General features: G+C 43.2%; 1 protein-coding gene and 2 long non-coding RNA genes across 3 annotated transcripts; 1 reads left to right on the top strand and 2 right to left on the bottom strand.

Annotated features, from left to right (window-relative positions):
• Positions 1–464: 464 nt before the first annotated feature.
• On the top strand, positions 465–19,197 carry Dscc1 (DNA replication and sister chromatid cohesion 1). Its single transcript, XM_087898781.1, has 9 exons — positions 465–932; positions 5,715–5,883; positions 7,551–7,685; positions 9,934–10,024; positions 13,460–13,598; positions 14,262–14,314; positions 14,673–14,827; positions 16,043–16,191; positions 18,856–19,197. The coding sequence occupies exons 1-9, from the start codon at positions 733–735 to the stop codon at positions 18,962–18,964; spliced, it is 1,200 nt and encodes a 399-aa protein (XP_087754907.1). The 5' UTR covers positions 465–732; the 3' UTR covers positions 18,965–19,197.
• LOC148118903 (uncharacterized) lies at positions 15,990–22,688 on the bottom strand. Its single transcript, XR_015735591.1, has 2 exons — positions 22,634–22,688; positions 15,990–16,435 (listed from the first exon to the last, which is right to left on the bottom strand). It is a non-coding gene; the product is annotated as an uncharacterized LOC148118903 (long non-coding RNA).
• On the bottom strand, positions 19,582–21,117 carry LOC146891104 (uncharacterized). Its single transcript, XR_014998057.2, has 2 exons — positions 20,846–21,117; positions 19,582–20,082 (listed from the first exon to the last, which is right to left on the bottom strand). It is a non-coding gene; the product is annotated as an uncharacterized LOC146891104 (long non-coding RNA).
• Positions 22,689–22,705: the final 17 nt, after the last annotated feature.

The raw sequence follows: 22,705 nt of genomic DNA, 5'->3' as shown, positions 1-22,705 counted from the left end.
AACTTTGGTCAAGAAAACATCACATCCTGCAAGTGCCAAATTTTAGCTGTACTCTCCCTGGAGCCGGCTGGTTTCCGCGGAGAGAAGTCTCATGTGCCACTTAGCACAAACGAAGTATTTAACGAACGGGAAGCTTTATGTCATATCAATGATGGTCTCCAAGCCCAAACAAGTCAGATGCCTCATCTGATACTTCCAGGTTCTATTTCCTGAGCCTGAACTGTCTACACAAATCTAGCGAGGGCGACTTTGGAGCCATCATAGAGCAGGCTGGATTCAGGCTTTGCCGTCTCCAGGCATCCTGCTTCCGTTTTCATGAAGGGATCGCCAGGATCCTGCCTTACTGGGTCGTGGATACCGGTTAAAGAAATTTTGTACGCAAGTAGCTCGTCAGCAGGAGAGAAAAGGAAGCTTTGGCGGGAAAGAAGGGGGCGGGCACAGGGCGGCGGAAGGGGTGGGTGCAAGCTCTGTGTTTGGCCCCGCCGGGAAGCAGAACGGCTAACACGAGCTTCCAGGAGTCCTCAGGGGAAATGCGTGCTTCCATTCAGCAATCCGGGACTTGCACTTGGTAACCTGCAGCCCTGTGACTCGCGCGTCAGGACGCTTTCCGACTTTCCCCGGACACGCCCCGTTCCTCCCCCGGAAGCCCGCTCCGGAGGATTGGGCGCGCTTTTGAAGTCCCGGGAGCTCGGATCTCCGCGGCCGGCGACACGCCCCTCTCGGTGCCGCGACATGCCTCAACCGCCCACTTCGCGGAGGACACGCGAGGAGGTGGACGCGACGCTGCAGGTCGCCAAGCTGAACACCGCCGAGCTGCTGCCCACCGTGCACTGCCTGAGCTTCGGCCCCGGCACCAGCGGCGCGGCCGCCGGCGACTTCTGCCTGCTGGAGCTGGAGCCCGCACTGTGCCAGCAGCTGGAGGCCGGCCACAGGTGAGTCGGGATGGGGACCACGGGCACGCGATCTCCAGCCCACCTGCCGCGTTTTGTAGTGCGGGAACTCAATGACGAACTGGTCCAGAGAGTTGCTTTGATTGGCCCAATACAGGCTGGTAGGCGGATCCCCAGCTTGCTGTCATCTGCCGGGAGGCGTCCGTGCCTCTGCTAGACTGACGTCTTAGCGGACTCAGCTGAACTTAGATGCCAGCGGGAGAATGCCAGGAAGAGAGTTCCAGGGAGTTTTGAAGGCTTCACCAGTGATGCTAAGGACTCTACAGAACACAGTTGTTTTGTCGCAAACCGTAGCGTCAGTATCTTTATAGCGTTCCTGCCTTTCACTTGGGCTTCTTTTACTCAGATGGTAGGTGGGACAGATAAGGCAAACGTTTAAAGCCGAATGCAGATATGGTTGGGGGTCACTGACAGGAGATCTGGAGCCGTTTTTAATTCCAGGTCAACTCTAAGTTTGCTGCCAAGACCTGGATTTTAAAACCTAGGAGCCCTAGCTGGGACTGGTTTGGGCTTAGTGGTAAAGTGCTTATGTTAGAGATTTCAGGCCATAGATGGATCCCCAGTACGGTGCAGAGGCAGAGGGGCGAGCAGATGAAAATTAGGGGCTGACTGGAGATGGTTCATGGTTAAGGGTATTTGCGGCTCTTCCGGAGGCAAGCCCCTTTACCGAATCAGCCATCCTGTCATTCTCCTCAACTTGTTTTGGGTCCGTTTATTTTGTGCTGACCTGACTCCTCCAAGTCAGTTCCTTCTTGTATTTACTAAGCTTTGATTCCTCCCCTAGATTCATGTGAGTCAGACCATTTAGGTTCTCTTTGAGTTTCACAAAGTATCCTTAAGAGAATTGCCCAAAACCTCCGTTTGGCTGTTTCCTTCCTGAATTGGAGACTAAGAAGGACGTCAGGTGTGAAGGATCTTTTCTTTGTTCAGTTACTTTATAGTAATTATTTAACTTAGTTGGCAAAGCTAAAAATATTAAAAACATGTCTTTTAACCTTCTCCGCCAGGTAGAGTCTCTAGCCAGGCTGGCTGTAAACTCACTCTGTAGCCCAGGATGTCCTTTAATTTCTAATCCTCTTGCCTTCCCGACTCTGCAGTGCTGGGATTGTAGGTGTGTACTACTACTGGCCTTATGCAGTGCTGGAGAGTGAGCTCAGGGTTTTGTGCAGTGCAGACTAGGCAAGCCTTCTACCAATGGAGTGAGCTACAGCCCCCAGCTCTCTCTTTCTCTCTGTGTGTCAGGAGTTAGTTCTCTCCTCTTTGAGGGAGGTAGAATGTCTTGTTTCTATGGCTTCGCTGTGTACTCTGACCGATTCTTCTGTCTCCACCCCCTCATCTGCCTACAGTTCTGGCCCATGAGTGCATCTGGCCTTTCCTAGAGGCTTTTACCTGATGAACTGTTACCTTGACCTTCTTATTTAATTTTTGAACAAAAATTGGAACAAAACATACCCCTCACTTTTTTTTCTTTTGAAGAACTTTGTGAAACATTTGTTTTTTTATTTAAATAACTTTTTTCATTTATTTTACATGCCAACCAGTTTCCCCTCCTCTCCCCTCCTCTTTCCTACCTACCCCCTCCCCACCCACTTCTCCTCCATCTCCATTCAGAAAGGGACAGGCCTCCCATGGGTTGCACAAAGCATGGCACATCAAGTTGAGGCAGGACTGAGCTCCTCCCCAGGTAATCCAGCATGAGGAACAGGTTACCAAAAGCCAGCTAAACGCAGGGGAGAGGTCCTGTTCTCACTGTTAGAAGCCTTACTAAGAGACCAAGCTAAACTGCAAACCTTGGCAGAGGGCCAAGGTTGGTGCCATGCAAACTCCCTGGCTGTTGATCCAGCGTCCATGAGCTCCTGTGAGCTCAGGTCAGCTGTCTCTGTGGGTTCCCCCATGATGATCCCCTGACGGGTACAATCCCTCCTTCCTTTCTTCTTCTGCAAGCCTCTTGGAGCTGAGCACAGTGCTTATCTGTGGATCTCTGCCTCTGCTTCCATCCGTTACTGAATAGAGTACCTCTGATGACAATTAGGGAAGTCACCTATCTGCTTACAGTAGATGACCAGTTTAGGTACCCTCTCCACCACTGCTAGGAGTCTGAGCTAGGGTCATCCTTGTGGATTTCTGGGGGTTTCCCTGGGACCAGGTTTCTCCCTAACCCCGAACTTCACCCCCATCAAGATGTCTCTTTTGTTCCTCTCCCCCTCCATCCTACCTCCAACTCACCTCCTGCACCCAGCCTGCCCAACCCATTCCCTCTATTTTGTATCCCTCCTCCCCTCTCCATCCTCCCAGCCCCCCTCCCCCCATTTACTCAGGAGATCTTTTCTACTTCCCCTTCCCAGGGAAATCCATGCATCTCTCTTTGGGTTCTCCTTATTATCTAGCTTCTCTGGGACTGTGGATTGTAGGTTGGTTATCCTACACTTTACTCCTAATAACCACCTATGAGGGAGTACATACCATGTTTGTCTTTCTGGGTCTGGGTTACCCCACTCAGAATGATTTTGTTCTAGTTCTATCCATTTGCTTGCAGATTTCATGAGGTCATCATTCTTTTTTTTTTAAATATTTATTTATTTTGTATACAATATTCTGTCTGTGTGTGTATGCCTGCAGGCCAGAAGAGGGCACCAGACCCCATTCCAGATGGTTGTGAGCCACCATGTGGTTGCTGGGAATTGAACTCAGGACCTTTGGAAGAACAGGCAGTGCTCTTAACCTCTGAGCCATCTCTCCAGCCCGAGGTCATCATTCTTTACAGCTGAGCAGTACTCCATTGTGTCAATGTACCACATTTTCCTTATCCATTCTTCGGTTGAGGGGCATCTAGATTGTTTCCAGGTTCTGGCTATTATGAATAATGCTGCTATGAACATAGCTGAGCAAGTATCCTTGTGGTATGATTGCACATTGGTTTTGGTTTTTATGAAACTGGGTCTCATGTATCCTAGACTGGCTTCGGCTGGTCTTGTAGCCGAGAGTGACCTTGAACTCCTGATCTTGCTTTTCTCCTAACAAAAGTGTTTTGGAGTGGGAGTAATAGGATGTAGAATGTAGATGTAGAAATGACTGTTAAGGATTAAGCGCTTCGACCCATTAAACCAGCGGTTCTCAACCGTCCTAATGCTGCGACCCTTTAATACAGTTCCTCATGTTGTAGTGATTCCCAGCCATAAAAATATTTCTTTGTCACTTCAAAACTGTAATTTTGCTCTGTTATGAATGATAATGTAAATATTTGGTATACAGGATATATATGAAATCCCCTAAGAGTATTGACCCACAGGTTGAGAACCACTGAATTAAACATTATTGACACCAAGAGTCAAATCAAAAACAAAAAACAAAAAAATACCCTTCTTATTCTTTATACTAAACTAAAGATTTAGTTTTAGTCTCCTTTTTTAGGTTAATCATTTAAGGAAAGTTGTTTATTTAAGGAAAGTTGGTCATAGGTAACACAGAACCAACACCTTACCATGTCTGTCGTCTTTGCCTTTCTTCCTTCCTTCCTCACCTTCATCCATACTCAAACTCCAGTCTTTAGTCTAGCTTGTAAACAAAGCTCTCACGCAGTGCTCCAGCCTTCTGTTGCCAGGGTCCCATTTCTTTGCCACGTAGCCGATGATTAGGCTATGCCGCGAACTGAGGATAACTTGAGTGGGTACCAGCTTCATACTCATCATCTGGGAACTGCTTAGAGATGCAGACTCTTCCGTCTCATCCCAGACCCACCATATCCCAGTCTGCTGGTCTTCTCCAAGAAGTCTCTGTGTATGTCTGAGAAGTAAAGCACCACTTTACAGTAAAGCCTGTTTTAGAAGATGCTGAATCATTCTCTTTCTTTTGCTTTTTGGTTTGCTGTTTTGGTTGTGGTGTTGCTTTGTTTTTAGAAAGAATCTCAAGTAGATCAGGCTGACCTCAAACCCTCTACGTGGCTGAGGCTGGCCTTGAATTTTCTGACCCTCTTGCCTCCACCTCCCTTGCTAGAATCACAAGTGAGTGTCACCAATGACCCTTCAGCCGGCTGAAGGCCACAGCATCCTGACTAAAGTATCGGGATGCAGTATCTTCTGATTTTCTTAGCATGTCTGTGGTGACATTTGGCCCTCTGGTCTCTTTGAGTGGTGCCTGTATTTAATTATTTTTCTTTGGTTAGGTACCAAACAGATAGGTAACTCTCAAAAGTCCCAGTTTTTGTTTTTGTTGTTTTCTTTTGTTTTCTCTGTGGACTCCATTATCGTACCACAGGGCACTATATCAATTCCTTTGCTGTTTCTGTGATAAAGAAAATCAAAACAAAGAAACAAAAATCCCTACGTTGACCATGGCGGCTTCTAGAAGGAAAAGTTTATTTGGGCTTATGGTTCCAAAGAGTTAAGGGTCCATCGTGATGAGACAGCATGCGGTGAGAGTAGGAAGCTGAGAGACACATCTTTTACGGCAAGCACAAAGCTGAGAGAGGGAACTGGAAGAAGGCAAGGCTCTATACTCTGAAAACTTGCTCTCAGTGACATACTTCCTCCAGCAAGACTACACCTCCTAAATCTCCCCAAATAGTGTACCAGCTGGGGACCAAGTGTTCAAATGTCTGAACCTGGGGGTAGGGTGTGGGGGTGGATTTGTTTTTCAAAGTACCACCGGTGCAGCCCCAAGGCTTAATTTTCAATCTGGAAGTCAGAGGATTTGGGCAGTATTTGAAATGAGCGATCCGCTAATGTCTCAGGGAGCCGTGTCTTTCTGCCCTCCACGTTCCTGTAGTTTTGTGATTCGAGGGGACAAAGATGAACAAGCTGTGCTGTGCAGTCAAGACAAAACCTATGACCTGAAGATAGCGGACACATCCAATATGCTGCTTGTCATCCCTGGCTGCAAAACTCCAGACCAGCTGAAGAGGGAGGAAGCCCAGAGTAACATTGTTCACAACGAGGTACGACTTTGTCCTATGCGCATGTTTGAGAAGGCAGTCTGTGTTCTAAGTTTGCCTTTGGTTAAAAACTTTTGGTGTAAGATACATGTTATCATAGGGAATCTAAAAAATTCTTTAATAAAGTTTGAGAATTTTCAATATTATTTTAGTTCTTTTTGAATTTGTGAATTCTCTTTATTTTTCCACTTTGGCTGTCTTTTTTGCCTTAGACACATCCAATCTTTCTCTCTCTTTTTTTAAAGATTTGTTTATTTATTATGTATACTACATTTCTGCCTCCATGTGTGCCCGCACGCCAGAGGAGGGTGCCAGATCTCATTATAGATGGTTGTGAGCCATCATGTGGTTGCTGGGAATTGAACTCAGGACCTCTGGAAGAGCAGCCAGTGCTCTTAGCCACTGAGTCATCTCTCCAGCCCTCCAATCTTTCTCTTAATGTGGTCTGTTTGCTATTAGGCAACTTGTTCTGCTTTTTGAAATTAATTTTATTTTGTATTTATTTTGTAAAAATTTTATGTGTGGGTGTCTTGCCTGCATGTTATGTCTAAACCATGTGCATGTAGCACCCTTTGAGGCCAGAAGAGGGTGTCAAATAGCCCTGGAACTGAAGTTCTAGATGGTTGTCAGCTGCCATGTACGTGATATATACACATACATATATATATATATATATATATATATAGAGAGAGAGAGAGAGAGAGAGAGAGAGAGACAGACAGACAGACAGACAGACAGACAGACAGACAGACAGAGACAGAGTCTCACCGTGTACTCCTGACTGGTCTGGAACTCATAGAAATCCACCTCCCTCTGACTCCTGAGTGTTGTGATTAAAACCATGAACTGCCCGCCATGCCAGACCTGTGTTTTGTTTTGAATGCTTTATTTTTATTTTATATGTATGGGTGTTTGGCCTGCATGGATTCTATGCACCACTGTGCTTGGCAGTTTTCTTATTTATTTTCTATTTTCAGTCGTTTCCATCTGGTTGGTAGAATTGCCACCAATTCACTCCTTCCAGAGTGTTTCTAGAGCATTCCTGAGATGGGATGTTCATGTATTGATGATCATTTTATTGGCAGTGTTTTTCCTTTTTTTTTTTTTTCTTTTTTTTCCGTTTATTTGTTGGTTTGTTTTTTTCTGAGACGGGGTTTCTTTGTGTAGACCAGGCTGGCCTTGAACTCAGAGATCTACCTGCCTCTGCCTATTGAGTGCTGGATCAAAGGGATGCTCCACCACTGCTCAGTGGTAGTGCTTTTTTGTCTTTTTTTTAAAGAATTTTTTTCATGCTACATACCAACCCCATTTCCCCCTCCCTCCCCTTCTCCTGCCTCCCTACTATCCCCCATCCTATCTCCCCCCATTCACTTCTCTGAGGGGATAAGGCTTCTCTTGGGGAGTCAACAAAGTCAGGCATACCAAGTTGAGGCAAGACCAAGCCCATCACCCCTGCATCAAGACTGAGTAAGGTATCCCATAAGGAATGGGCTCCAAAGAGTCAGTTCATGCATCCAGGATAGTTTCTGGTCCCAGGAGTGCTTTTCTTAATAGGCTTTGCAAAGTAGTTGAGATGACTGGAAAGGTACTACGGAGCGAAGATGACTTTGTGGGAATGTTTTATCTTTTAGAAAGGCCACAAAGACTTATTGCTGCATTGTGATTTCTAGATCTTTGGTTTCTCTAATAATTATTGGGAGTTAAGAAGATGCAGACCTAAATTAAAAAAGCTAAAGAGACTTCTGATGGAAAATACCTATGAAGGCCCTGGCACTCAAAAAGAAGATGATCCAAGCCGCTCAAAGGTAAGATTATTATTTCCTGGTTTTATTTGAAATTTTAAAATGTAATGTTTATTAAAAAAAAATTGATTTAGCTGGCCTGGAACTTGCAGCTTCCTCCCTGCCTCTGCTTCCTCATGTGCTGGGGTTATGTGTGTGTGTGTGTGTGTGTGTGTGTGTGTGTGTGTGTGTGTGATCATCTATTACCGATGATAGTCTTATTTTTTAAATTTGTATTTTTATAAACATTTCGAACACTGGCCTGGCACTGATGGCACACACCTGGACTTCCAAGCTGGGCTTCTGCCTCAACTTTGCTCCTTAATGCTGAAAGTCCAGGTGTGTGCCAACATTCTCGGCTTTTTTGGCAATTTATATGTCTTTAGGGACATGTCTGTTCTTTTCCCTCATCTTAAATTGTTACTTGCTTATCTTTCTTATAAAAAGGTGATATATAGACAAACATACATGATGCAAAGATTTTTACTTTTATTCTTTTACTTTCTTAATCTCTCTCTCTCTCTCTCTCTCTCTCTCTCTCTCTCTCTCTCTCTCTCTCTCTCTCTCTCCTGGCCTGTGACTCTCTATGTACATCAGACTGACTCTGAACTTGGAGCAATCTTCCTGCTTGTGTCTTGTGAGTGCTAGGATTAAAAATGTGACTTGATTTTTGTTTTTGTTTTTTGAGGCAAGGTCTCACTGTGTAGTTCTGGGTGTTCTGGAACTCACTCTGTAGACCAGGCTGTGCTCAAACTCACAGAGATCTGCCTGCCTCTGCCTCAAAGTGCTGGGATTAAAATATTTAGTTTGACTTGATGATGATAATGATGATGATGATTTTTGTTGTTGTTGCTTTTTTTTTTTTTTTTTTTTTTTTTTTTTTTTTTTTGAGATAGGGTTTCCCTGTAGCTTTGGAGCCTCTCCTGGAACTCGCTCTGTAGACCAGGTCGGCCTCCAACTCACAGAGCTCCACTTGTCTCTGCCTCCCAAGTACTGGGATTAAAGGTATTCACCACCACTGCCTGTCAACTTGATTATTTTTTACTGTGATAAAATACATATCACACAGCACTTACCATTTTAATAAGTTCAGTAGCATTTAGTGTGTTCATGGTGATGTGTCATCATCAACACCACCCATCTCTACAACTTTTATCTTTATAAACTCCCTACCAATTAAATAATAACTGCCCCCCCAGAAAATGGCAACAACTCACTACTTCTTATCTTTATGAATTTCACTATTAACACAACATAAAAGTACAAACATATATTTTTTTGTCCTTTGTATAGATAGGTGTCTTGATTTTACATTTATTTATTTGGTATGTGTGGTGTGTAGGTGGTGGTGGTGAGTATGGAGGTCTGAGGTCAATTTGCGGGATCAGGTTCTCTCTCCTACCTTGTGGATTCTGGGCATTGAACTTCAGTCATCAGACTTTGGTGGCAACCACTTTTACCTACAGAGCCATTTCAGCAGCCCCTTTTTTTAGATTGGCATCTTTTGAACATATATGTGAGAGGTGGGTGTACGTCCTATGACATGAATGTTGAGGTCAGAGGACAGCTTTATAGTGTCAGTTCTCTCTTACCTTTATGTGGGTTTCAGGAATGAAACTCAGGTATCAGGCTCACAATGGCAAGTGTTTTACCTATTAAAAATCATAGCTGTTGAGACATCTTCCCAGCTCTTAGACCAGATCTTGAGACCCCCTGCCTCTACCTCCAGAGGATGCCGATCACAGGTATTCAGCGCTGTGACCAGCAAATAGTGTTCTGAAGTATAAAACTTCATCCTTTTTATAAAGTCTGGCTGACGCCTCTAGTCACCCTCTCCTCCTCTTCTTCCTCCTCCTCTTCCTCCTCCTCCTCTTCCTTCTCTTCCGTTTCCCCCTCCTTTTCTTGTTCTCTGTTTTTGTTTTTCTTTTTAGATAGGATTGCACTAGGCTAACTCAAATTTTTCTTCCTTCAGCTTCCCACGTGCTAGGATTACAGGGTGTGCCATCACACCTGGATATGTCTTTTCTTTTTGTCATTTGTATTTTTAGTGTCCTGTTCAATAAACCATTGCCGAGTGCAATGACATGAAGATTTGCTCCTGTTTTCAGACATATTTTGATTTTGTATTATGATCATTTATGCGTTAATAAAGGAAACTATTAGTGTTTCAACCAGCTGTATTTACTGACTCTCCAAAACTCAATAAGAAAACTAAGAAGGTAATATTTCTCAAACCATTTAGATATGTATCTATTTTGCTTGTGTGTTTCAGTATACAACTGAAGATTTGCTTCATCAAATTCAGGCAAGTGAAGAAGAACTAATGACCCAGTTGCAAGTCCTAAATGCCTGTGAGATTGGAGGTAGTGTATGTAACTGCTCCCATTCATATGGTGAAATTGTATCATAAGCAAGCAAGAAGCTTTGGGGTACCTTAACCGTGTTGCATGCTTATTTAATTTCCTTTTAACTTCAAAGGTAATGATATCAGGAGCGTAAGAGTATTTCTTGAATATGTGTGAGACCACATACATGAGCGTGCACACATGTGTGCGCACACACACACACACACACACACACACGATGCTGATGTTTGTCTTTGTCTAGCCTATAAGATGATCTTTACATGAAGGTCAATCTGTCAGTCTGTGAACAGTGACATTTTAATTACTCACTGCAGATCTTTCCCTTTAAAAGTCCTTAAATACCAAGTAGATATTTTCATTTATATCAATTTTTATTTTTTTTATTTATTTCGGTTTTTCGAGACAGGGTTTCTCTTTGTAGTCCCGGCTGTCCTAGCCTCTGTTGGCCTCAACTCAGAGATCTGCCTGCCTCTGCTTCTCGAGTGCGCCACCATAAAATTTTGTTTTGTTTTGTTTTTTGATTTTTTTTTTTTTCCGAGACAGGGTTTCTCAGTAGTGTTGGAGCCTGTCCTAGAACTAGATCTTGTAGACCAGGCTGGCCTTGAATCCACAGAGATCCTCCTGGATTAAAGGCATCCACCAACACTGCCTGGCTTAAATCAACTTTTAAATAGGTAAAATGTGAAGGCCTAGCAAGGGTCTGGGATTGTGTTAATGACAGTCGTGGCATCAGTGCTAGATCTTTGGATCAAAATGAGTTCAGCAGCTTCATTAAATTTTCAGGTAGCTCAGAGTGTGTGTTGTGCTTCTTCATCTGCTGTTGCCAGTTCGATGATGACCATTCATTATTTATAATTTAAGCACATGTGAAAGATCCAGGTATGTTGAGCTCAGAGGTGATGGAGAAGAAGTTCTGTGGCGTCTCCTTTAAGGGTTTGATTGACTTCTGCTCTGGGGTATGACATTTTTGTCGGCATCTGAATCTAGAGTCGTCACTGAGTTCATGTTTGTATGCATCTGTGAGCCGTCTGTCTGTCTGTCTGTCTGTCTGTCTGTCTGTCTGTCTGTCTCTATCTATCTATCTATCTATCTATCTATCTATCTATCATCTATCTACCTATCCACCCATCTCTCTCTCTCTCTACTTACCTATCTACCTATTCAGCCATCATCTATTTATATGTCTGTTTGTCTGTCTGTCTGTCTGATGCAGGGTCTTACTACATAGCCCTGGCTGGCCTGGAATTCACTAAATCAACAGTTCTCAACCTTTTTGGAAGTCAAACGCCCCTTTCACAGGGATCAGCTACCATATATCCTACATATCAGATTTTTATATCACCACTCATTACAGTAGCAAAATTATGATTATGAAGTGGCAACACAAATAATTTTATAGTTGAGGGTCACCACAACATGAGGAACGGTGTTAAAGGAAGTAGGAAGGTTGAGGATCACTACACTAGATAGATCAGGCTAGTTTTGAACTTATGAAAATCCTTCTGTCTCTGCTTCCCAAGTACTGGTGCTAAAGGCATGTGCCACTATGCCTGGCTATGAACCCACTCTTAGCTTGCCTAGAGAAACAACTTGATTGTTCACCTATTAGGAAGAAAGAAATTAGTATTTTTTGGTGGATATTCTATTCATTTTGCTCATAATCGTCCAAACAAGATTAGCTTTTGTGTGCCTTGCCCCTTAAATATGGAAAATTCTGTTAAAGAAAGAACTGCAAGCATCCATCTCCCACTCCCCCCTCCTTTTATTTAGATAAGGTTTCTCTATCTGGCCTTGGCCGTCCTGAAATTCTCTCTGTGGACCAGGTTGGCTTTGAACTCAGATCTGCCTGCCTCTGTCTCCAGAGTGCTGAGATTAACGCCATGTGCCGCCACCATTCCTGGTGCTTAATGATACTTTCAACTTCCCAGAATATGGATTGAATTATTTTCCTTGAAAAATGATAGCTATGTGCTTGCAAGTGATATCTCTGCCATCAGTTTTAAAATGGCATATTAAATCCTTGGAAGGTGTCACTGTGTAGCCCTGACTGGCCTAGAACTGGAACTTGCTATGTAGCCAGCTGCAGGGAACTTTTGAGGTTCTTCTGCTTCAGCTTCCAGAGTGCTAGAGTCATAGGGATACATTACCACATCCAGGGGCATTTCAAATTAATTTTATGGTTAGCATACGAAGAGACATATTCCATGGTGACATTTGTTGTTTTTGTTTTTTTTTTTCAAAGACCGGGTTTCTCAGCTGGGCAGTGGTGGTGCAAGTCTTTAATCTAAGCACTTAGGGAGGCAGAGACAGGCGGATCTCTGTGAGTTTGAGGCCACCCTGGTCTCCAAAGTGAGTTTTGGACAATTAGAGATATACAGAGAAATCCTGTCTTGGAAAAAAACAAAAACAAAAACAAAACAAAAAAAAAAAAAGGAAAAGAAAAAAGAAAGAAAAGAAAAAAGACAGGGTTTCTCTCTGTAACCTTGGCTGTCCTAGAACTCACCCTGTAGACTAAGCTGGCCTTGAATTTAGAGATTCGCCTGTCTCTGCTTCCTGAGTGCTGGATTAAAGGTGTGTTCCACCACCCCACCACCACCTAGCCCACTGTGACATTTTCATGTATGTATCTTTATGCTTTGTTCTGCCACCTTCCCATAGCCCTCCATCACCTGTCTGCCTTCTCTCGGTGACAACATTCTTCCCAGTGAATAGGTCTCCTTTTGGCTTAATAACATGAATATTCCCTTAATTTTTCTTCCTTCCCCACTTCCACTAAAACTCTTCCTTATAATCCTGTTTCTTCCTTCACACCCTACATATAAATGTTTGTCTCTTCACACACACACACAGACACACACACATATGCACATGCACACACACACACACATGCACACGCACACACACACATGCACACACACACATATGCACATGCACACAAATTTAAATCTAGATGCTATGTATTCGAGAAAACATGGTATTTGTCTTTCTCAGTCTAGTTCATTTCTCTTAGCATAATGTTCTCCATGTTCATCCACTCTCCTTCAAATGTCTTCATTTTTTTACTGCTGAAGGAAAACTCACTGTGTTTATATGTAGGCAGCATTTGTAGAAATAGGGAAAGGAATCTTGATTCCCCAGTGGTTGTTTTCCTCGTCCACTCTGTACCAGAATCTGTCATTCAATGAGCCGGGCTTCTTTGTGCTGTGAGAACACATTTTCAGATATGATCAGCAGCATCACACAGCACAGATTACCCCAGGCTATCCCTCACTGACAGTCTCTTCCCAGGGCACTCTAGATTGTGTCTAGTTGACAATTAACAGTAGCCACCACAATGCCTTATGGGTAAGAGGGTGTTCCTGCTTTGTTATTGATTATCTAATCACTTCACTTAAAATGTTCTTTGGTAAGTTTGCCATTTGGAATTTGTAGGTTACTGGAGAATTCTTGAATTTGATTATGAGATCAGACTTCTGAATCATGTAACTCAGCTTGTGGATTCTGAATCCTGGTCTTTTAGTAAAGTCCCCTTGGCTGTGTGCCTGCAGGAACTTGGGCCTCTGGAGCCAGAGTGAGTATTTCTCTTCCTGCCACTGCAGGTTTCTTTAAGACTAGATGGAAATTGAGGCATGGCATTTACATTCTGACATGGAAAAGTATTTTTTTGAAATTTTATTTTATGCCTATGAGTTTTTGCCTGCATTTCTGTATGTGCATTAGGTACAAGGCTGCGGCCTACAGAGGTCAGATGAGGGCTCCAGTTCCCTGAAACGGGAGTTAACTGGTGGTTCTGAGCCACCATTGGGGCTGGGAATTGAACTGGGTCCTCTGTCACAACAGCAAGTGCTCTTAACCTCTGAGCTGCTCCGTAGCCCAGAGGGGGGAGAAAATTAAAAATAGACGACCAGAAAGGATTGGAGACTTTGGGTCACTTTGGGGTGAATAAATCTGCTTCATCTTTTCTACTTTTTATTTTGGTCACTAAAAAATTAATGGTTATATTTGAGCTACTGTATCACAATAAAAGTAGACTACATAATTCATACAAAATGTGTAGCACAGCCCTGTTATGTGGCATTTCCCAGAATATTTAACTTAGTTCTTAAGTATTGTTTATCATCCAACTGATTTATTATTTCAAATCCTTAATTTATATCTGAACTTATCGTTAGCAACTGGGTCTAAAATGTTTATAAAATGCTGAGAAGTTTTCTTGTGTGTTTTAAACTTCCAGGGAAATGATTGAACACTGTCTTAACTGCTATGGAAAGAAATATGTGGATGAAGGTAAAGACTGGAAAATATTCTAATCGGACACTTTAACTTGTATGGTAAATAGGGGTGTTGGTGTTAATAAGAACGGTGGAACTGTGGGAGGTGAACAGAGGTACAGGATCCCTTCAAGCCATTCTACTGAGGTAAAGGAGGTGCAAATATTGTATTGAATAATAAGATAGTACCGTGTCAGATGGCCGAGTCAAGCCCGATGACCTGAGTTTTATCCCCAGTACAGGGTGAGAACAGACTCCTGAAAGTTGTCATCTGATCTCCACGTTCATGTGCTGGCATGTGTAAGCCCACACGGGTATAAACAAATGCCATTTTTTAAACAAAGTTGTGAACCTATCTGATACCATTTCCTTAGATGAAGTTTATTTTGAATTGAACGCTGACAAAATATGCCGAGTGACAGCGGAGATGCTCCTGCAGAATGCCGTGAAGTTTAACCTCGCTGAGTTTCAGGAAGTGTGGCAGCAGAGTGTCCCCGAGGGAATGACAACTCGGCTTGATCAGCTCAAGGTTAGGCTGATGGGGGCTGTGCCTGGGATTCCCCAAGGGGCATCTGACTAGGTGATGTCACTTGTGTCCTGGAGCTCAATTGGGAGATATTTTATTTTCCTCAATACCCATTAGGGTACAGAGTACAGTCTTCGTCTGCCCCCTCACAAAGTCCTTTAACTCCCCTAGTACTTAGAGACAGCTGTTGGGGCTGCAGGTGTGACATCGTTGGTAGAACACTTGCCTAGTACCCACAAAGCCCTGAGTTCAATCCCCAGCACCCCATAAAGAATCAAGCATGGTGATGTATGCCTTTAATCCGCAGCATATAGGTAGAGGCCAGAGAATCAGGAGTTCAAGATCACCCTGGCTACACACTGAGGTTATGTCATTCTGGGCTAGAGGAGACCCTGCTTCAAAAACGGGGGGAGGGGAAACAAACAAGCCAACAAACAGCTCCCTCCCCTAAATAATGCTGGCCAAATAGGTAACAGTGGGAAGCAAGAAATGGCACTCCGTAGGTAAGAGTGCTTGCCACCAAACCTGACAGGACCCACATGGAGGAAAGAGAGAAATGACTCTTAATTTGTTCTCTGATTTCTACATGTGTGCTTTTGAGTACACACATTTCCTCTGCATTACACTGCACACACATGCACACTCAAAAATGTAAGAAACAAAAAGAAACAGGCACCGGGTGACAGATAGAGAAGTCTTATAGCGACTCCTGACCACTCAGGTATGGGATTTGGATACCAGAATTTAGGTTCTCTAGACTTCCTGTTTCCCCAAGGCAGTGGGAGTGGAGCGGGTGTCCACTGTCATCTGGACGTGTGGCTCTCGGGCTCAGAAGAGGTATCTGAGTAGAGGATGCCAATGTTACTCTCATGAGCAAGGGCGCTGCAGGCTGTGGGGTAGGATGAGGTCCCCGGGTCAGGCGGAGAAAGAGGTAATGGGATGGGGTGGACGTCTGGGCATCGATGTGGGCAGTAAGACTGAGAAGAAGGCAGTGATGTCAGAGGGGGAGAGAGGTGAGAGGGAAAATGTGCTGGGCATTACCAAGGGGCTGGTGAGGTGAAGTGAAGAAGCCGAGGAAGAGGCATTTGGCAATGACTGATCACTGGCGACAACTGGTATTTTAAATTCCTTGAGCTAAATCTAATGGCAAAAGAAATGAGTCATATTTAAATATGAGGTCTTTACTTTAACTGCCTTTTTTCTTCTTGTCTCTTGTAGGGCTTAGCACTGGTGGATAGAAACTCAAGACCAGAAATCATATTCTTGCTCAAAGTGGACGATTTGCCTGAGGGAACACAGGAGCGCTTCAATAGTCTATTCTCCCTCAGAGAAAAGTGGACAGAAGAAGACATCGCTCCATATATCCAGTACGTAATTCATTCGTTATGGGTTATGGTGTTCCTTAAAATGTGGCATGGGGTTTCAGATTTATGACCTGAACACGACATTGCTGGGTAGTCCCCGAGGATACTGTGTCCCTTGAAACTTCCTCAGACGGCATCCTCCCATTGTCTGATTACTCATCCTGAAGGTGGAATATGGGCTCTCTTTCTTCCTTCGCATTCCTTCTGGATCATTTCTCTGCTCTCCTCCAGACAAAATCACAGTTCTCTGGGGGGGAGGGGGGCAAATATACCTGTGTCACAAAGGGTGTATTTACTCATTGATTGACAACTCCTGTCTTCCCTGCTGTCCACGTCATTGCTTGTAGCATTGTTCTTTTCTTCTTTTATACTCATATTTATCTTGTATATTATACAAAGATTATCTACTAATCTTTGTGCATGTGGGAGTGTGCACATGCACATTCTTGTGTGGGTATGTGTGTGGTGGTGAAGGCAGGTGCCCCACCCCCACACATAACAGCCAGATTGGTACCATGAGTGCTGGGATCTAAATTCCAGTCCTCATGATTGTGGAGCAAGTGCTCCTAACCACTGAGAAATCTCTCCAGTTCCACTGTTCCTCCTATTGAGGTCAGTCCTTCCTCTGCACTAGAACCATCTCTTCTGGTCCAGTCCAAGACCTGGCTTATCTTTTCTCCCTCACTAGGTCATCCCCATCACACATGTCCTATAGTGTCACCCAGACTACAAAGCAACCTACTGACCCCATGTCCTTTTCTCTCCTTCATAAGAAACTGCTTGATTGAACTAGCCAAGTGCTCTACCGCTGAGCTGTATCTTCAGCCCTATTTATTCATTTATTTGTATGAAGGAGAGGGAGGGGTTTGTGTCACAGCTCATATGTGGAAATCAGACAACTTTTAAGAGTTGGTTCCTTCTTTCTGTGAGTTCAATGAACTCAGGCCATCAGCTAGTAAATGCCTTCATCTGCTGAACCATCTCATTACCCTCATCCTTCTTAAATTTTCCTTCCTTCCTTCCTTCCCCCTCTTCTCTTCCTCCTTCTTTTTTGAGATAGGTTCTTACTAGGTTGCTTGAGTAGGACTGGAACTCACTCGTATTGCAGTTAGGACCTCAATCTGTGATTGTTCTACCCTCCAGAGGCTAAGATTACAGGATTACAAACCTGTGCCAATAGGCTCAGCTACATTCTCTTTTTTGCTCATGTTTCTGTGGGTACCTTCATCCAGGCCTGAATAAATACAGTGACTTCCTTATTCTGTTTCAGTGTTGATGTTTACCATGACCCACTGATTGTTAAACATTGAAAAGTATCAATATAATGAGTCTTCTTTGTTCTTGGTGCCAAGATTCCATAATCAACTCATTTCCTCCATCATTTAAACCTCAGATCATATTAGGCTTTTTCTACTGTTTAAAATGCTATTAGCCTTTGCATTATATTTACAATTGAATTGCAAGCCCTTTCTGTGTACTTTATGGCCCTCTGTGATCCATCTCTCTTTCCCGTCATGTTATATTCTCTTTCCTCATTATGCTTCAGGTAGTCTTCTTTTTGAGGTACATCAACTGAAGTCCAAGAAGGGCAGGCAGTCTAGACAAGCCCATGCTTGGCTTGACTCTAGATGCCTCCATATCCCATTGCTTCTATTTCTAATTGAAAGATTACGTGATATAATGGAAATAACATGGGACTTTGAAGTCATACATGATGGCAAAATTTGAACCTTATTTACTGCCTCGGTTTGTTTCCGAATATCTAACAGTTGAATGACTCATAACGTCTATTGTAAGGGTTAAAAGAAATGATACATGTAATCTACCTAGTTCAATGAAGACATAGTGGTGCAGCAAACTTTGTTGTCCACCAGCTCACAAATAATGATATGGAGACTTATTAATTATGAAAGCTTGGCTTTAGCCTAGGCTTGTCCCACTAGCTCTTATAACTTAAAAGAACTCATTAATATTAATCTATGTTCTGCCTTGTGGCTTTTTACCTTTCTTTCATTCTGTATATCCAACTTCTTCCATGGCTTCTGACTCTGGGCCTAGCTTCATCTCCTTCCTCTTTCTCTGCCTGGAAGTCTCACCTATACCTCCTGCCTAGCTATTGGTTGTTCAGCTTTTTAGTCCACCAATCACAGCAAATACATCTCCACAGTGTACAACTATCCCACAACAGAGTTTTCACTGTTCTTTTCACAGGGCTATTAGAACGATGGTTTTAACCCAGGTGTGGTAGCACCCACCTTTAGTTCCGTTACTCGGGAAGCAGGGGTGGATCTCTGAGTTCGAGGCCAGCCTGAGATTAAATTTTACTTATGATTATTGTGTATGTACATGATGTGTGAATGAGCACATACACCACAACATGCATGTACAGATCAGAGGGCATTCTTGTAGCCTTTTTTCTCCTCCCACCTTGCAAGTTCAGGGATCAAGCACAGATTGCCAGGTTTGTTCAGCAAGCACCTTTCTCTGCTGAACCATCTTGCTGGCCCTACAAAGAGAGTTCCAAGACAGCTAGGGATACACAGAGAAACCCTGTCTCAAAAAACAAAAAGAAAATGGCTTTAGGAGGTAGAGATAAACTAAGCAGTACTGTTATCATTTTATGTTCCCTAAAATATTCATGGAATTTATTTATTTTTATTCCCACAGAGATTTGTGTGGAGAGAAGCAAACTGTAGGTGCATTACTTACTAAATATTCTCGTTCTTCAATGCAAAATGGTGTGAAAGTTTATAATTCAAGAAGACTCATTTCTTAAAAGAATGCCACACGCTGGGCAGTGGTGGCGCATGCTTTGAGTCCCAGTGCTCGGGAGGCAGAGACAGGTGAATCTGAGTTTGGGGCCAACCTGATCTACAGAGCGAGCTCCAGGACAGGCTCCAAAGCTACAGAGAAACCCTATCTCGAGAAATAAAGAAAGAATGGACACTTTTTGGAAGGACTAAATTGCTTCATAAAGTTGCTGGATATAATAAAAGATTCTCTTGCCTATTTTTATCCTTGACTTTTTTAAAAGATTAAATTTTACTTATGATTATTGTATATGTATATGATGTGTGCATGGGTACATATACCACAACATGCATGTAGAGATCAGAGGACTTTCTTGTAGTCTTTTGTTTTTCCTCCCACCTTTCTAGTTCAGGAATCAAATGCTGGTTTCCAAGTTTGCTCAGCAAGCACCTTTACCTGCCCTCTTACTTGCCCTATTCTTGGTTTTTAAAACCAACTCTTTGAATACCTTTTTCTCCCCTTTGCCATTTTGTAATTTACTATCCTTTTTTATTTCTCTGGTGCAATAAGATATTTCCATATACTTCAGGTTACATTTTTATAATGCTCACTAAATACAAGGGAAAAAAAATTAAAACTTAGTGGTGGTGGCACACACCTTTAATCCCAGCACTCGGGAGGCAGAGGCAGGTGAATCTCTGAGTTTCAGATCAGCCTGGGCTACAGTGAAGTCCAGGACAGCCAAGGTTACACAGAGAAACCCTGTCTTAGGGAGGGGAAAAAAGAAAACCTATATTCATTATATCTTGAAGTCTGTATGATTTCATTATATCTTTGAAGTCTGTTCTGCTTTTCACATATAAACTCCATATCTTTAATTAAGATTTGGTGTCCTAGTTATTAATATACTTTAAAAGTTTTCTAAATAACTATCAGTAATAGTCTCATATAAAGTTTTAGTCTGTTAAAAGGTATTTCTAAATTAAGTGGTATATTTATATATTAGGCAGGATTCAGCTGGCTCACAGACTGTGGTTCAGTTAGTCCAACAATGGCTGTCTACCAATGAAAAGTCTAAGAATCCAGTAGTTGTTTAGTCCGTGAGGTTGGATGTCACAACTGGTCTTCAGTATCCTTCAGAATCTGAAAGAAGTAGGTTCTAATGTCAGTGAAGGAATGAACTTGCCAACAAGAGTGAGAGCAGGCAGACAAAGAACAAAAGCTTCCTTCTTCCGTGCCCTTTATACTGGCTGCCACCAGGTGTGGCCCACACTACAGGTAGATCCTCCCACCTCAAAAGATCCAGATTAAAGTTGGGTCTTCTGACTTCAGACATTTAACTAAGAAAAAATCTCTCAGGGGTGTACCAATCTGCTTGGATTGTAGTTAATTTCACATGTGGTCAGGTTGACAACCAAGAACAGCCATCACCCGTGGGAGCCTTTGAATTAGTTGTTTACATTGTTGAATTTGGCGTGACACTGGCCTCTGTTTACTTCACTGTGCACTGTGTTTAAACTGTGCTTAAGCCTGCATCTTCTGTGAAGGACACTAGAGGAACAGTCCAGTCCCCCACACAGCTTTACTCACTAGAGAACTGTAAATCACTTCTGGTTTTGGTCAGCCCTTCCTTTTGTTCCCTGGTTGCCCCAACTCTCATCGAGGCCCCATACTCTGTAAAATCCCAGCATTCTGTCTTGTGTGTTCTGGCTGCGGCTTCCCCCAGTCTGCACATAGACGCCATCAATGCTGACTTTCTAGACCTGACCAGTGAAGACCTACGAGGTTCAACTATGACCTCCTGTGATGGCCGTCCTTTGTCAGCTGGACTATGTCTAGAGTGGACTAAACTCCAGAAATGGAGGGCACACTTGTCATCTGGATCTTGAGGCTAGAAGACACCTACCTGCCTTTAATCCAGACTTTGAGGCTGGAAGGTACATCTTTAATTTGGGCCACGCCTTCTGAAGCTGAATTAAGGACAATGGGAGAAAGAAGGGTTCATTCTTCATCCGCTTGCCCTCGCCTTGCCAGGACATCCACTACTTCAATGGCACTGGCACCCACTTCTTCGGGATTCCAGCATCGGCAGAAGACCGGCTGAGACAGCCAGCCTCGTGGCTAGATTCTTGGACTTTACATTCATAGCTAGCCATTACTGGACTGCAGCCTGTAAGTCATTCCAATAAATTCTCATATGTGTGTGTCTGTGTGTGTGTGCGTATAAACACATATATATATAGAGAACTTATTCCATAAGTTCAGTGACTATAGAGAACCCTGACTAGTATACCTACTATTCCCAATCAGTGAAGGCCTACTAGATTCAACCACTGACCTACTAAACTCAACTAGTGACCAATCAGAATCAACTGAGGTGGTGTTAACTGGTGGTCTAGAGCAGTGGTTCTCAACCTGTGGGTCATGACCCCTTTGGAGGCTGTATATCAATATGGATTCATAACAGTAGAAAAATTAGGTATGAAGTAGCAACAAACATTTCTTTATGGTTGGGGTTACTACAACATGAGGAATTGTATTAAAAGGCCACAGCACTACGAAGGTTGAGAACCACTGGTGGAGAGGTTGACAGCAACATTGACTCAACCACTGACCTTAACCAGACCACAGACCTCATTTCAACTACATGTATGTGTATCATGAAAACACAGACTTTTGTTTCCTGTACAAAAGTTGAGATCGTCGCCTCCAGCTTTCTGGAAGCCAGGGAGCCCACAGATGCTCATAGGACTTTCCAGACAGCTTTCTGAGCAAAGATATTAAGCAGACTGGCACCTCCATAGAAAGAAGTGAGCTCACCTCAGTGTATCTTTCAAACAGCAAAAAGTTTCCAATAGCACTGCACTCTCTTCTACTTTCCGAGAAGACGCTAACTGGGAACAAGGCCAGCACTTATCTTCTGGGTCTTACATACTTGTAGAGAATAATCTAAGTCTGAGGATCCTCCCAGCAAATGAGAAAGAGCGAGGAAGTGCTCCTGCATGAGGCTTGCTGTGGCAGGCATTTATGAACTCTGCCTTTATCGTTTGTGGGTTTAATAAACAAATGTTCATTGGGGACAAATAATTTCTAGTTTTGGAAGGTATGTTAAAGCTATGGCTTTATTTTCCTGATTAGTTTTGGATTAGATCAAAGTTCAAATAATTTAAAATCAGCTAGTGAACTTGTCAACAGGACCATTATTAGAAAGGGTAAGAGAAGTTAACTCTATGAAGGTGGCAAAAACTGTTAATGGACAATTCACAATTAATAGGCAATTAACAGATACTGGTTTGCCACTTTGACCCTCAAGAACATGAAATGCAAATACAATGGCTTTCAAGATGTCTTTAAATAATGCTTTCTGTATTTGTGGGTGTGATTTGATTTATATCTGTAGGTGCATAAGAAATGCTGAGGTTTTGGGACTTCGGGACTTGAGAGTCCCCTGCGGTCTAATTACATTAAATTACAGGGTACAAATGGATTGAGTTTGCTATTGAGACAGCACAACGTCTCGGTTTGGGGACCATTTCTAGTTCCTAGTCCCTCGCCACGGTTATACTTGGCTCCTTGTCCTCCACACTTAACGTCCTCTCCTTCCCTTCCCACTCTTCTCTTCTCACTCAGCAAAGCTTTCCTCTGCCCTCCTAAATTTTAGAGCTATTGGAGACGAGAGAGAAAACAATCAAACCTTTCGCCGCACAAGCCCCGCCTACAGACACCAGGACAAAACTTCCGGGTTCCGCCTCCTCCCGGTCCCACT

This window comes from Myodes glareolus, chromosome 19 (genome assembly GCF_982192425.1).
Source record: "Myodes glareolus chromosome 19, mMyoGla1.1, whole genome shotgun sequence".
In the NCBI taxonomy this organism is placed as follows: domain Eukaryota; kingdom Metazoa; phylum Chordata; class Mammalia; order Rodentia; family Cricetidae; genus Myodes; species Myodes glareolus.
The sequence above is the reverse complement of the archived record's forward strand: the minus strand, read 5'-3'. Positions and strand labels throughout refer to the sequence as shown.